This window comes from Osmerus eperlanus, chromosome 25 (assembly GCF_963692335.1).
Source record: "Osmerus eperlanus chromosome 25, fOsmEpe2.1, whole genome shotgun sequence".
Classification (NCBI taxonomy): Eukaryota; Metazoa; Chordata; class Actinopteri; order Osmeriformes; family Osmeridae; genus Osmerus; species Osmerus eperlanus.
Genome location: NC_085042.1, coordinates 8,163,241 through 8,176,306, shown reverse-complemented (window position 1 = coordinate 8,176,306; position 13,066 = coordinate 8,163,241). Strand labels below are relative to the sequence as shown.

Genomic DNA, 13,066 nt, shown 5'->3' with positions numbered 1-13,066 from the left:
CCAGCCCACGCCACACCCACACAGGACCCAGCACCACTCCCTCTACGAGGGCTGCGTGGGGCTCTCAGGGTCTGACAGAGGCCTGCTTGTGTGTCCTCAGCTGTACCGGGCGTCCGCTCTGTTTGAGACCATCCGCCACGAGGCGCAGCACAGCACCGACTACAAGCTGTCCCTGTTCGACCTGCAGACGTCGTCCTACCAGGCGCTCCAGAGGGTCCTCGTCAGCCTCGGTAAGCCCCGCCCCTCTCCCCCGTCACTTCCTGCATACTTTAGATGAAGGGGTGACCTCTGACCCCCCTGGTGTGTCCGCAGGGCACCACGACGAGGCGCTGGCGGGTGGCGGAGCGCGGACGGACGCGGGCCTTCGCCGACCTGCTGGTGGAGCGGCAGACAGGCCAGCAGGACTCGGACCCGTACGCCCCCGTCACGGTGGAGCACATCCTGGACACGGTCACCAGCCACCGCGCCCTGGTGCTCTACTTCTCCATGGCGGCCGGGTACCTCTACAGCTGGCTGCTCGCCCCCGGGGCTGGTAGGTACCTGGGAGGGGGGGGAGGAGGGGAGGGACTGTGGTGACCCTGTGATCCCTGAGCTGTTGTTGTACGTCTCGACAGCATGCGGTGGTGAGACGCAGCGAGACAAAGGATCTCAGTGAATACCTGCTGGAAAGGCAGTGAGACACACCAGCTTACTGTTCAGCTTGAATCCAGACCCAGAGTCTATGTGTGTTAGACTGTGCTTGGTGTATTAAAAGGGGGCTGTGGCTGGTGTTTGGAAGCAAGGGTTGGGGTGGAAGGGGTGTTTGAAAGCGGGGGTGGAGGTTAGTGTTTGGGGGAGGAGGGGGGTGGGGGGTGAGAAACCAACTTTAACACGAGGTGGCAGTGCCACCTGCCCCTCCCGGCTGCCAGTGTTACCCCCTCCCCAATCCCACCCCCCACCACACACCCCCACCCCCACCCCACCCGCCTTAGGGCTCCTGCCAACCAACCATACTAACTGACACTGACAGAAACAACATGTGTGCTAGAAATATCCACACACAAGCCAGCTGGGAAACACTTAACACACATATACACACACACATATATACTCACCTACACAGTCACACATACCAAGTAGCTGTGAGCATTAGCATGCAGTGCCTGGGTGCAGCTCTGTCTCACCAAATACAAGAAGAAACGCTTGGAGCAACACTCTGACGCTGACTGACTGACAGCTCGGCTGCCATGGCGATGGCCGGCCTGTGCTACCAGGCCCAGGCCCAGACCAGGCCCAGACCAGACCAGGCCCAGACCAGGCCCAGACCCAGACCAGACCCAGACCAGACCCAGGCCCAGACCCAGACCAGGCCCAGACCCAGGCCCAGATCCAGACCAGACGCAGACCACCAGGGTGTGAGGGTCCCCTGGCACACATCTCCCACACATGCAGCCTGTGCAGTCAGCAAAACAGCTCATGCAGATCTGAACACAGCACAGGCAGCGAGAGCTCAGCGATCAGGCAGCATGGTGAAGCGCTGTCAGAACACCCCCCCCCCAAACCCCCCACACCCCCGGCCGCCCATCCTCTCGTCTCCGCTCCCATGGCGACAGCAGATGGCTCATGCAGCTTATCTTTTATGGAGCATTATTTGTTTCATTCTTCTCAGCTCAGCAGATGCGCTTGTATGTGGAGTCGATATGGAAGCGTACCATATGCTCTCTTGTTACGAGCAAGTTAAGGGGTGTTTGTCTCAAAGTGAAGTGGGGCTAAATACTTTTTCATTACGTTTTCATGGGCTCCACCTGCCCGAACAAATCATGAAAGATTTCTCACCTCCTTCCTCCGTTTCCCCCTCTCTCTCCCCCCTCTCCCCCTCCCCCCACAGGTATCCTGAAGTTCCACGAGGTGTACCTGGGGGAGGGCGTGTCCGAGGGCGGGCCAGACTTCCAGGATGGCGGCGGCGGAGGTGTTGTCAGCGGCTCATCTCTGGAGCAGCACATCGCCAGTGCTCGGGAGGCTCTGGGAGTGGAGTCCTACTACAGCAGGTACACACACACACACACACACACATACACACATACACACACACACACAGACAGATGCTCCTTACACACACAGAGGAAGAGAGGGAGTGGAGGGAGTCTGCAGGAGGACTGATCAATAGATGGAGAGTCCAGGGCTACAAGGAGAGACACTTCCCAGACCGCAGACGGGATCTGGTCAGCCAGGGGGATATGGAGATACCACGAGAGAGAGAGAGAGAGAGAGAGAAGGAGAGAGAGAGAGAGAGAGAGAGAGAGAGAGGAGAGAGAGAGAGAGAGAGAGAGAAGGAGAGAGAGAGAGAGAAAGTATCGACAGCACAAATCTCCTTTTGACATCTAATGATTTCTGCAGTGTGCTTCCTTTGGAGAGGGAAGAGGGGAGAGTTTGGACGCTAGTGCCCAGCTGGGGCTGTTCTGTGCCAGCCTGATTCCCTCTGCCAACCTGGCCCTCCCTCTCCATTACTTAGTCATTTACTGCTCCAATGGGAGGCAGGCCACACGCCACTGCACCTCGATGGGCACAATATGGTACCACTTACCACCCCTCCTCACCCTACAGAGCCGAGAGGCGGAGGGAGGGAGGTTGGGGGAGAAAAGAGAAGGCTTACTGTATGAATGAGAGAGGAGGATGTTTTGCTGTAGAAGTGTAATGGGCGTGTTACTCGACTGAAGACTCGTCTAAATCAGCGTCTAGTGCAATGCACCCTGGGTAAATGGTGGAAGAAGGGATATTGATGTTCTCAGTGACTCACAGACTAATGACATGAACCTTCACAATCGGAACCAAACCTACCAAAGTATTATACCGTATAATCCAGTATCCTTCAATTACATACTTTATCCTACAGTATCATACAGTATTTTTCAGAATTAGACGAGTATCATACAGTAACTTACTATAACAGTGTAAAGACAGTATCTCCTTTGAATGGATCGATTGCTACACCTAGTTTTGTAGCCGTTAGAAGACCCTGGTGTTTTCGTACCAGGCTTTCCTAGCGTGTTGGCTCAGCGGAGAGGGCTAGACGGGCATCGTGAGGAGCGAGGGATGGAGCAGTTCAATAAGAACGAGAGCGATAGAGAGCCAGAGGGAGAGTTTAGAAGGTTCTTTAGACTGGTTCCCATGATTTAGCTTAGAGAGAGGGGAGCAGGGATGGAGAGATAGAGGGGTGGGGGGATGGAGAGATGGGGGGTGGAGGGATGGAGAGATAGAGGGGTGGGGGGATGGAGAGATGGGGGGTGGAGGGATGGAGAGATAGAGGGGTGGGGGGATGGAGAGATGGGGGGTGGAGGGATGGAGAGATAGAGGGGTGGGGGGATGGAGAGATGGGGGGTGGAGGGATGGAGAGATAGAGGGGTGGGGGGGTGGAGAGATGGGGGATGGAGGGATGGAGAGATGGGGGGTGGAGGGATGGAGAGATAGAGGGGTGGGGGGATGGAGGGATGGGGGATGGGGGGTGGAGGGATGGAGAGATGGGGGGTGGAGGGATGGAGAGATGGGGGGTGGAGGGATGGGGGATGGAGAGATGGGGGGTGGAGGGATGGAGAGATGGAGGGATGGGGGATGGGGGATGGAGGGATGGAGAGATTTTCAGACGAAAGCTCCCTGCTGGCTGACTGGATCAGCATCAGGAGCGTTTTGAAAGAGAGGATTTAACACTTCTTCCTGACAGGGCCGGACCAAGCCTGGGAAACTAGGCCGAGGGTGTGTGTGTGTGTGTATTATCCGTCTGTGTGTGTGCATATGCGTGTGCGGTGGACGTGTGTGTGTATTCTGTCTCTGCACGCGCGCGCGCGCGTGTGTGTGTGTACAGTGTTCATGTGCAGCACGTGGCCAGACGAGGTGTCTCCGTCTAACGCCCTCCTAACGGTCTCCTCAGGGGGGGCTCCAGCAGCGAGACGGAGAGCGAGGCCGGGGATCTGCTGGATCAGCAGTTTGAGGAGCTCAACAACAAGCTCAACTCCGTCACCGACCCCACAGGCTTCCTACGCATGGTGTCCAGGAACAACCTGTTCAACAGGTGAGCGGGGCTCCGCCGGTCGCGCTGGCCTGGGAGGGCAACGGGGAGGTGTATGTGTGTGTGTGTGAGGGGGGGTGGGGGGTTACTTGGAGGAGACACACACACACACTGGCAGGGATTTCATCAGCAGACACAATCCACACGCACACACACAGAAGTAGCTCCCAGAAGACAGCGTTAAGGACCTGTGTGCTAGAGGGATTCATTAGAACGTCAGCTTTTGTGTGAAAAGAGCCTTTTCTGCTTTGTTTAGCGAGCGTGGAGTCATGATTCTTCCCCCATTAAACTGGGCTGTGTTGAGCCCAACTGTAAAAGCCCTTATCAGCTCTTTGCTCTCATAGGACCATTGTGTGTGTGTGTGTGTGTATGTGGATTGTGTGGTTTATCGTTGTGTACCTTTCAGAGAGTGTTACCTACCGTCTCACAGGTACTTCATCATCGTCATCCTCAAGGATACATTATTGTGTTTGTGTGTTTGCAGACAGGCAGAATTTGATGCACGTCTTGTTGAAATCGTGTACAGTAGTTGCATGCTAGGTTGCTGTTCTCTGTCCTGTAGCTTGGTGGAGATTCTCTGAGGAGGAGAGGGTCATTCCTGCTGTAATTTAGTCTCTCTGCTCATTAAGCCTTATTTAATAGGCTGCTGGTAACAATCCTTTCATTATTACGCTCCCCCCCAAAAAAAAAATTATCTGTGTGATTTCTAAACCTCTCACAGTCTCGCTAACGCTAGGGAGAAGAAAGAAAGGCTTATTGTCAGCCGAAACTCGAACATCTTGGGGATTGAAATGGAGATCAAATATTCAACTTTCAAGAGCTCTCTTTTATCTCATCTTTACGAGGGCTCGAGTCTTCTCCTAATTACCAGTGATTTATATAATAGATTGATCCTATTAAGGAGAAACCCATTATGTAGAAGAATATACCTAATCCTGTCTGTCTGGAGCCAGAAGGGGGAAAAGTCATTGCAAGGTATGAATAAAGTGACTCCAGCGTGTGAAGGTGTCACCTGGTGCTCCTAGTCAGGTGTCTCATCAAGTTTTCACAGGTTGTGAATAAATTAGAAGTCGGTGTCAACGACTTCATTTAAAAGTAATCTGTGACGATTACATCTTCTGCCTCTTAATGGGATGGATCTTCAGGGCTCCAACCCGCCGAATGAGGTTAGAAGGGTGAAGAAAACACTTGAAATGGCTGAGCACATAGATACCATATTACATTTACATTTAGGCATTTAGCAGACACTCTTATCCAGAGCGACTTACAGTAAGTACAGGGACATTCCCCCCCGAGGCAAGTAGGGTGAAGTGCCTTTTCCCAAGGACACAACGTCATTTGGCACGGCCGGGAATCGAACCAACAACCTTCTGATTACTAGCCCGACTCCCTAACCGCTCAGCCATCTGCAGATGCAGACATGGCGGTGGATCTAGCCAAGTCACTCTACGGTCTTCTGATCTCCTGCTTCTACTGCTTTCTTGTCACCAGCTTCTTCACAGATGGTGGAAACCTTTTTACACGCACTCCCCTCCATCCCCGCCCTCTCTCTCTCTCCCTACCTCACCCCCTACTCGGAGGGTGGTAGTCTAGGAGGCTTGGGAGGCTGGGAGGCTAGGAGGCTGGGAGGCTAGGAGGCTGGGAGGCCGGGAGGGTGGTAGTCTAGGAGGCTGGGAGGCTAGGAGGCTGGGAGGGTGGTAGTCTAGGAGGCTGGGAGGCTAGGAGGCTGGGAGGCTAGGAGGCTGGGAGGCTAGGAGGCTGAGAGGCAGGAAGGCTGAGAGGCAGGAAAGGCTGAGAGGCAGGAAAGGCTGAGTTGCTGGGATGCTGAGAGTCTGGAGGGGAGCCAGAGACCTGGGGGTAGCAGGGGGGCAGGATGGAGGATGGGGGGGGGGGGGGGGAGCTGCTGCCAGGAAGGGACACTAGCTGCTGGGGCAGATGGTGAGCAGAGAGCCAGTGTGTCAGTGTGGAGCTTGAGAGTGTGTGTGTGTAAACAAAGCGGAAGGCTTATTGCCTTTGGGCGAGCATTACCAGTGCCCTGCACACCACACGCGGCTACGCTAGCAGGGAGCCATCAGTCCTGTCAGACAGCAGTAGTGCTCTCCGGCACTGAGGATGAACTGCTGCCTGAACAGACAGGCTGACAGGCAGGGTGACTGACAGACAGACAGGCAGGCAGACAGGCAGACAGGCTGATAGACAGGTTGACAGACAGACAGGCAGGCAGACAGGTAGGCAGGCAGACAGGCTGGATGACAGACAGACAGGCTGACAGGCAGGTAAGGTGTCTGACAGACAGACAGACAGACAGGCAGACAGGTAGGCAGGCAGACAGGCTGGATGACAGACAGGCAGGCAGACAGGCTGGATGACAGACAGACATGCAGACAGACTGGCAGACAGGCTGGATGACAGACAGGCAGGCAGACAGGCTGGATGACAGACAGGCAGATAGACAGACAGGCCGGCTGGATGACAGACAGGCAGATAGACTGGCAGGCAGACAGGCTGGATGACAGGCAGACAGGCAGACAGACAGACAGGTAGGCAGACAGGCTGAATGACAGACAGGCAGACAGACAGGCAGGAAGACAGGCAGACAGGTAGGCAGGCAGACAGGCTGGATGACAGAAAGGCAGACAGACAGACAGACAGACAGACAGACAGGCAGGCAGGCAGGCAGGCAGGCAGACGAACAGACGTTAATGTGTGTTGGGTGTGGGCGGGTGGGGAGGGACTGGTGAGATGTCGCCTTCTTTCTCTCTCTCTCACCCTCTCTGTGGTTCTCTCTCTCTCACCCTCTCTGTGGTTCTCTCTCTCTCACCCTCTCTGTGGTTCTCTCTCTCTCACTCCTCTTCTCTTCTCCTGCAGTGGGGCTGTCAGGTCGAAAGGTCTCACGCTATTCTCAGACCTGCAATTTCACGATGTCACATCGCCATCTAGTGGACATCCATCGTATTCCCCCTCTACCCCAACAACACAGCTTTATCGACAGACATTTTGAAGTGCCCTGAAATGTGTGTGTGTGTGTGTGTTGCAGGAGCTGCCAAAGCATGACCAGCCTGTTCAGTAACACCATGTCTCCAGCTAAGGATGGCTCCCTGCCTCGGCGCTCCAGCGGCCTGGGAAAGCCCCCCCTCAGAGCCCTCTACGACCTGCTCATCGCTCCCATGGAGGGGGTGAGCTCTGTGTGGCCCTGCCGCTGTGGAATGTGTGTGTGTGTGTGTGTGTGTGGAGTGTTTGTGTGTGTGTGGAGTGTGTGTGTGTGCTAGATATTGCCTTTAGTATATTTATGTGTCTGTGTGTGTATGTGAGATCTTCTAATTTACGGTGTGTGTGTGTGTGTGTGTGTGTGTGTGTCCAGGGCCTGATGCACTCCAGTGGGCCGGTGGGCAGACACAGGCAGCTGGTTCTGGTTCTGGAGGGAGAGCTGTACCTCATCCCATTCGCTCTGCTGAAGGGCAGCTCGTCTAACGAGTATCTGTACGAGCGCTTCAGCCTCATAGCTGTGCCCTCCATCCACGGCCTCGGAGCCAACGCCAAGGTGAGCCCCTCCTCCACCCATAACTGTTTAGGGTGCTGTTCTTTGGGTAAGACTCCTCGTTGACACATCTTTCCTCCTCTTCCTCCTCCTCTCGCTCCCCAGACGCACCCACGCCGCGCCGGCCCCGCCTCCTGCGGCGGCGTATCCATGGCAGCGGTGGTGGGCAACCCCCGGCTGCCGTCCTCGGTGATGGACCGCTGGCTGTGGGGCCCCATGCCCTCGGCCGAGGAGGAGGCCCTGATGGTGGCAGAGCTGCTGGGATGCCAGCCCCTGGCCGGACCCGCCGCCACCAAGGAGAGGGTGATGAGCTCCCTGACCCAGGCCGAGTGCGCCCACTTCGCCACCCACATCTCCTGGAAGCTGGCTTCCCTGGTGCTGACGCCCAACCCCGAGGGGGGCCCGGGCGGGTCCGCGGGGGCCGGGGTGGGCGCCGCGGGCCGGGGGGCGGGTGCTGGGCGTGGGGGCAGCGGGGGGAGGGGCAGGAAGGGCTCTCTGGGGAGCAGTTACACCATCCCGGAGGGCCTGCACCTGCAGGATGACGGCAGTGACGTGGAGAGCATCTGTGACAGCCCTCCCCTGCAGGAGTTCCTGCTCAGCGCCGCAGACATCCTGGACCTGCGCCTGCCCGTCAAACTGGTGGTGCTGGGGTGAGGCTGGCCTCCTGTCTGTCTGTCTGTCCTCCTGTCTGTCTGGCCTCCTGTCTGTCTGTGTGTGTCCTCCTGTCTGTCTGTCCTCCTGTCCAGTCATTCTGTATTGAGACTGTGTGTGTGTGCCAGGTCCTACCAGGAGTCCAGCAGCAAGGTGACGGCAGACGGTGTGGTGGGCCTGACCCGGGCCTTCCTGGCGGCAGGGGCCCAGTGCGTGCTGGTCTCCCTGTGGCCCGTGCCTGTGGCTGCCTCCAAGGTGTTCGTCCACGCCTTCTACACCGCCCTGCTCAACGGCACCAAGGCCAGCGCCTCACTGGCGGACGCCATGAAGACGGTCCAGAGCAGCAAGCAGTTCTCGCACCCCTCAAACTGGGCAGGTGAGACAGGAAGTGATGAAGACACAGGAAGTGATGAAAACAGAGGAAGTGATGACGACACAGGAAGTGAAGGGGGAGGGGAGATAAGTCAGGGGTTGGAGGGAAACAAATCGGGTTTATTACTGTAACTAGAAAATCCTCTCAAAAGTAATTTGGGATTGGATAGTGAGAATACAATCTATAATCCGTAAAGATAATTTACAATCGTAAACATATAATAATAATAATCTGTGGTGCAGGAGTGGATTTGTGAGATCTGAATGTAAGTCCTTGTTCCTGGTCTCTCCTTCTCACAGGGTACATGCTGATTGGTAACGACGTGAAGCTGAACAGTCCCTCGTCTCTGATTGGTCAAGCCCTGGCGGAGATCCTCCAGTATCCAGACAGAGCGAGAGATGCTCTCCGTGTCTTACTGCATCTTGTGAGGGACATGTACACACACACACACACGCACACACACACACACACACACTCCTACATAGCTACTCACCTCCGACCCTCCTGCCCTCCCCGTCATAGGTGGAGAAATCCCTCCAGAGGATCCAGAACGGCCAGCGTAACTCCATGTACACGTCCCAGCAGAGCGTGGAGAACAAGGTGGGCGGCGTCCCAGGCTGGCAGGCCCTGCTGACCGCTGTGGGCTTCCGGCTGGACTCTGCCGGCCCCGGCATCCCTGCTGCCGTGTTCTTCCCCACGGCAGACCCAGGAGACAGGCTGCAGCACTGCAGCACAACCCTGCAGTCTCTGCTGGGTACGTACTGAGGGTCTGGTCTACTCTGTACTGGAGGGTCTAGTCTAGTCTGTACTGGGGAGAACCAGTCTGTACTGGGTAGGTACTGGAGGGTCTGGTCTGTCCTGGGTAGAACCAGTCTGTACTGGGTAGGTACTGGAGGGTCTGGTCTGTCCTGGGTAGAACCAGTCTGTACTGGGTAGAACCAGTCTGTACTGGGTAGGTACTGGAGGGTCTGGTCTAGACTGTACTGGGTAGATAGGTTAGGAAACAAAGACAGATTTAGATTCAAATGTATAGCTTCTTGCTGTCACTGTGGCTACAGTGGATAGTGCTGGTGTTTGTATAACGAGTGTGTGTGTGTGTCCCACAGGTCTGCCTCCCCCAGCGCTCCAGGCTCTGTGTAAACTCATCACTGCCTCCGAGGCCGGGGAGCAACTCATTAACAGGGTAGGCCCCCCACACACACACACACACACACCACACACACACACCATCCACAGCATACAAACCATACACACACACACACACACTACAGTGGACACAACACACAGACCACCAGGTCTCAGGTTACACATGAAGGAGTCCGGCCCGCCGTTTCGAAAAGCCAGATTACGATCACATGAGCCGTGGCGCCCTCAGGACACAACCTGGTGATGTGGCGTATCTGGAGCGCGTGTGTGACGCACCCGAGCCCCAAATCTCCCGCTGTAATCTGCATTGAAATGCAGCCACACAGCGTTCATCAAAGGTCTTTAAGCACAATCCCAGCTCTGTTTCCTGGCCCTCGTGACGGCCTGAGGGGTTAACCCCCTCGTCCTCTACCCATGTTCCAGTACAGCACGTTCTCATGAAGAAATGACCGAGATGCCCCTGGTCCTTATGGGACCATCTCGACCCTGTTTTATGTAGCACACTGATTTGTAACAGTAAGAGAACTTACGAACACAATCTATTTCAAGTCCCATGGTGGAACAGCGCAGCATGTTTTACAGTTTATGTTAGCGTGGCAATTTATGCATATTTAAGCATGTGCTTTCATCTAAAGCGACATATAAATATGCGTGTATAGAAATTACAGTAGGAGATTCAAGGATCAGAAGTGCATCGTTCTAACAGTGTTGTCAAACAGTTCTAACAGTTTTCCTCTGGGCAAATTGATCTGTGAATCTGTACATACAAACATTACATATTTGGCAACAGACCAGATGTGTTTGTGACAGCATAGTGCTGTATGTATGGCAATTCAGTAAGTTATGTGATAATTGCCTGTGACACACAATTTTTCACTATGCACACGTCTTAACTCTTGTTTCCTTTGATTCCAAACGCTGCTTTCTGAATGTCCTGTGTGCATGCGACTAAACCCCTCTTCTCTCTCTCCTGTCTCTCTCTCCTGTCTCTCTCTCCTGTCTCTCCGCTCTCTCTCCCCTGTCCTCCCCCTCCCCTGTCCTCCCCTGTCCTCCCCCCCTCCCCCGTCCTCCCCCTCCCCCCTCCCCTGTCCTCCCCCTCCCCTGTCCTCCCCCTCCCCCCTCCCCTGTCCTCCCCCTCCCCTGTCCTCCCCCTCCCCTGTCCTCCCCCCCTCCCCCGTCCTCCCCCTCCCCCCTCCCCTGTCCTCCCCCTCCCCCCTCCCCCTCCCCCCTCCCCCCTCCCCTGTCCTCCCCCTCCCCCCCCTCCCCCCTCCCCCTCCCCCCTCCCCCCTCCCCTGTCCTCCCCCCTCCCCTGTCCTCCCCCTCCCCCGTCCTCCCCCTCCCCCCTCCCCCCTCCCCTGTCCTCCCCCTCCCCCCTCCCCCCTCCCCTGTCCTCCCCCTCCCCCCTCCCCTGTCCTCCCCCTCCCCCCTCCCCTGTCCTCCCCCTCCCCTGTCCTCCCCCTCCCCTGTCCTCCCCCTCCCCTGTCCTCCCCCTCCCCTGTCCTCCCCCTCCCCTGTCCTCTCCCTCCCCTGTCCTCCCCCTCCCCCCTGTCCTGTCCTCCCCCTGTCCCCCCCTGTCCCCCTCCCCTGTCCTCCCCCTCCCCTGTCCTCCCCCTCCCCTGTCCTCCCCCTCCCCTGTCCTCCCCCCCTCCCCCTCCCCCCTCCCCCCTCCCCTGTCCTCCCCCTCCCCTGTCCTCCCCCTCCCCCCTCCTCTCCCTCCCCTGTCCTCCCCCTCCCCCCTCCCCTGTCCTCCCCCTGTCCCCCCCTGTCCCCCTCCCCTGTCCTCCCCCTCCCCCCTGTCCTGTCCCCCCCTGTCCCCCCCTGTCCCCCCCCCCTGTCCTCCCCCTCCCCTGCGGTTTAAAGGCTGTTAAAAACATGGTGGGGATGGTAAGTGTACCTATAACTGTGACCTTTGCATCCCATTCCACCCCTCCCTCCCTCCTTCTCTCTCTCTCTCTCTCTCTCTCTCTCTCTCTCTCTCTCCATTCCTCCACTGGTGGTGAACATGTCGCAGCCTTCTCGACTGTCCACTCATTCATCATATCACTTTCTCACATGCCCTCACACATTCCACGATCCAGTAACTTACATCTCTTGTGTGCTTAACCTTAGAGGAAAGTGTTCAGAATACTTTGGGGCCAACATTCCAGGGCTGGGTTCTGTAGTTACACATCCGAGGGGATTGCGAGTGTTTTCAGGATTTATAAACCCAGGTTCACGTGAGGTTACCGCCGTTCCAGGGTGGTTTGAGGATAAAAAAAATCAGCGTTAAAACAAACACAGCAGGTGGGTGTCGCTGGGAAGGGAAGGCAGGAGACAAACTTTTCCAAACTTTCCACTTTCCAAACAGTGAGGTCAGCTTCACAAAGGTGCCTCTGTTCTGCAGCTGATAATCCCTGCTCACAGATCTGCACTCCCCTCCCTCCCTCGGTCCAGTCCCTCAGAGCAGGAGGAGGGGTATGAGGAGCGGGGGGAGCGTGTGTGTGGGGGGTGTTAATCTGAACCACACTGAGGCTGCTCCACACTGAGGTTTCTGTGGTGCTCAGATGCCCCTGGGAACTCAGTTCGACTTCACCCTGGGGTCAAGGGTCAGATCTGCAGCCTTGGAGAGAGAGAGAGAGAGATAGAGAGAGATCCGCATCTCCTGCCTTAACAAAGTCCTGGGCCTTCAGTCAGGCTTCTGGGCTTCTGTGACGCTGGAATCATCAAATACATGTGTTTATTATCCATACATCCATAAAAGTTATTTGGAAAGAACCATCTGCTCATGACCTTTCTCTTCTTCCTTCCTCTCGTCTACCTGCCCCCCCCCACCCTCCTGTCCCACTCCTGCCCCCTCTCACCCCTCCTGCCCCCCCCCCCCCCCCCAGCTCCACCAGGTGCTGGTTCAGCTCCAGACTGGGGAGAAGGAGCAGGACTTCTCCCTGCTTCCCATCCAGGTGTCCATCAGCGTCCAGCTGTGGAGGCTCCCAGGCTGCCACGAGTTCCTGGCTGCTCTCGGTGAGGGAGCGACGCACGCGCACGCACACGCTAACCGTCACACTCCCTCCCTCACTCACCTGTACTTCACGACGTTTTTGTCGACACGTTTCACACAGCACTAGGCTATCTCGGAGGATCGGATGTGTCAGTGTTTTAAGTCATGCAGATGAGTGACGCGTGCCCTTGATGTGTGTGTAGGGTTCGATCTGTGTGAGGTGGGCCAGGAGGAGGTGGCGCTGAAGACAGGCAAGCAAGCCAACCGTCGAACCATGCACTTTGCCCTTCAGTCCTTGTTGGCACTCTTTGGTACGTAGTGTCTAGAGGGTCACAAAAGAAC

At 56.5% G+C, this 13,066-nt stretch overlaps 1 protein-coding gene across 1 annotated transcript in view; it reads left to right on the top strand.

Moving 5' to 3' along the window:
• ttc28 (tetratricopeptide repeat domain 28) overlaps nt 1-13,066 on the top strand; it is an 89,879-nt gene that overhangs the window by 74,310 nt on the left and 2,503 nt on the right. Inside the window, 15 exon segments of the mRNA XM_062452151.1 lie at nt 101-230; nt 313-335; nt 337-532; nt 1,868-2,027; nt 3,905-4,045; nt 7,080-7,218; nt 7,404-7,583; nt 7,686-8,230; nt 8,360-8,607; nt 8,904-9,028; nt 9,127-9,358; nt 9,711-9,787; nt 11,611-11,634; nt 12,618-12,747; nt 12,928-13,035. Of these exon segments, the coding sequence (XP_062308135.1) occupies nt 101-230; nt 313-335; nt 337-532; nt 1,868-2,027; nt 3,905-4,045; nt 7,080-7,218; nt 7,404-7,583; nt 7,686-8,230; nt 8,360-8,607; nt 8,904-9,028; nt 9,127-9,358; nt 9,711-9,787; nt 11,611-11,634; nt 12,618-12,747; nt 12,928-13,035 (2,458 nt within the window).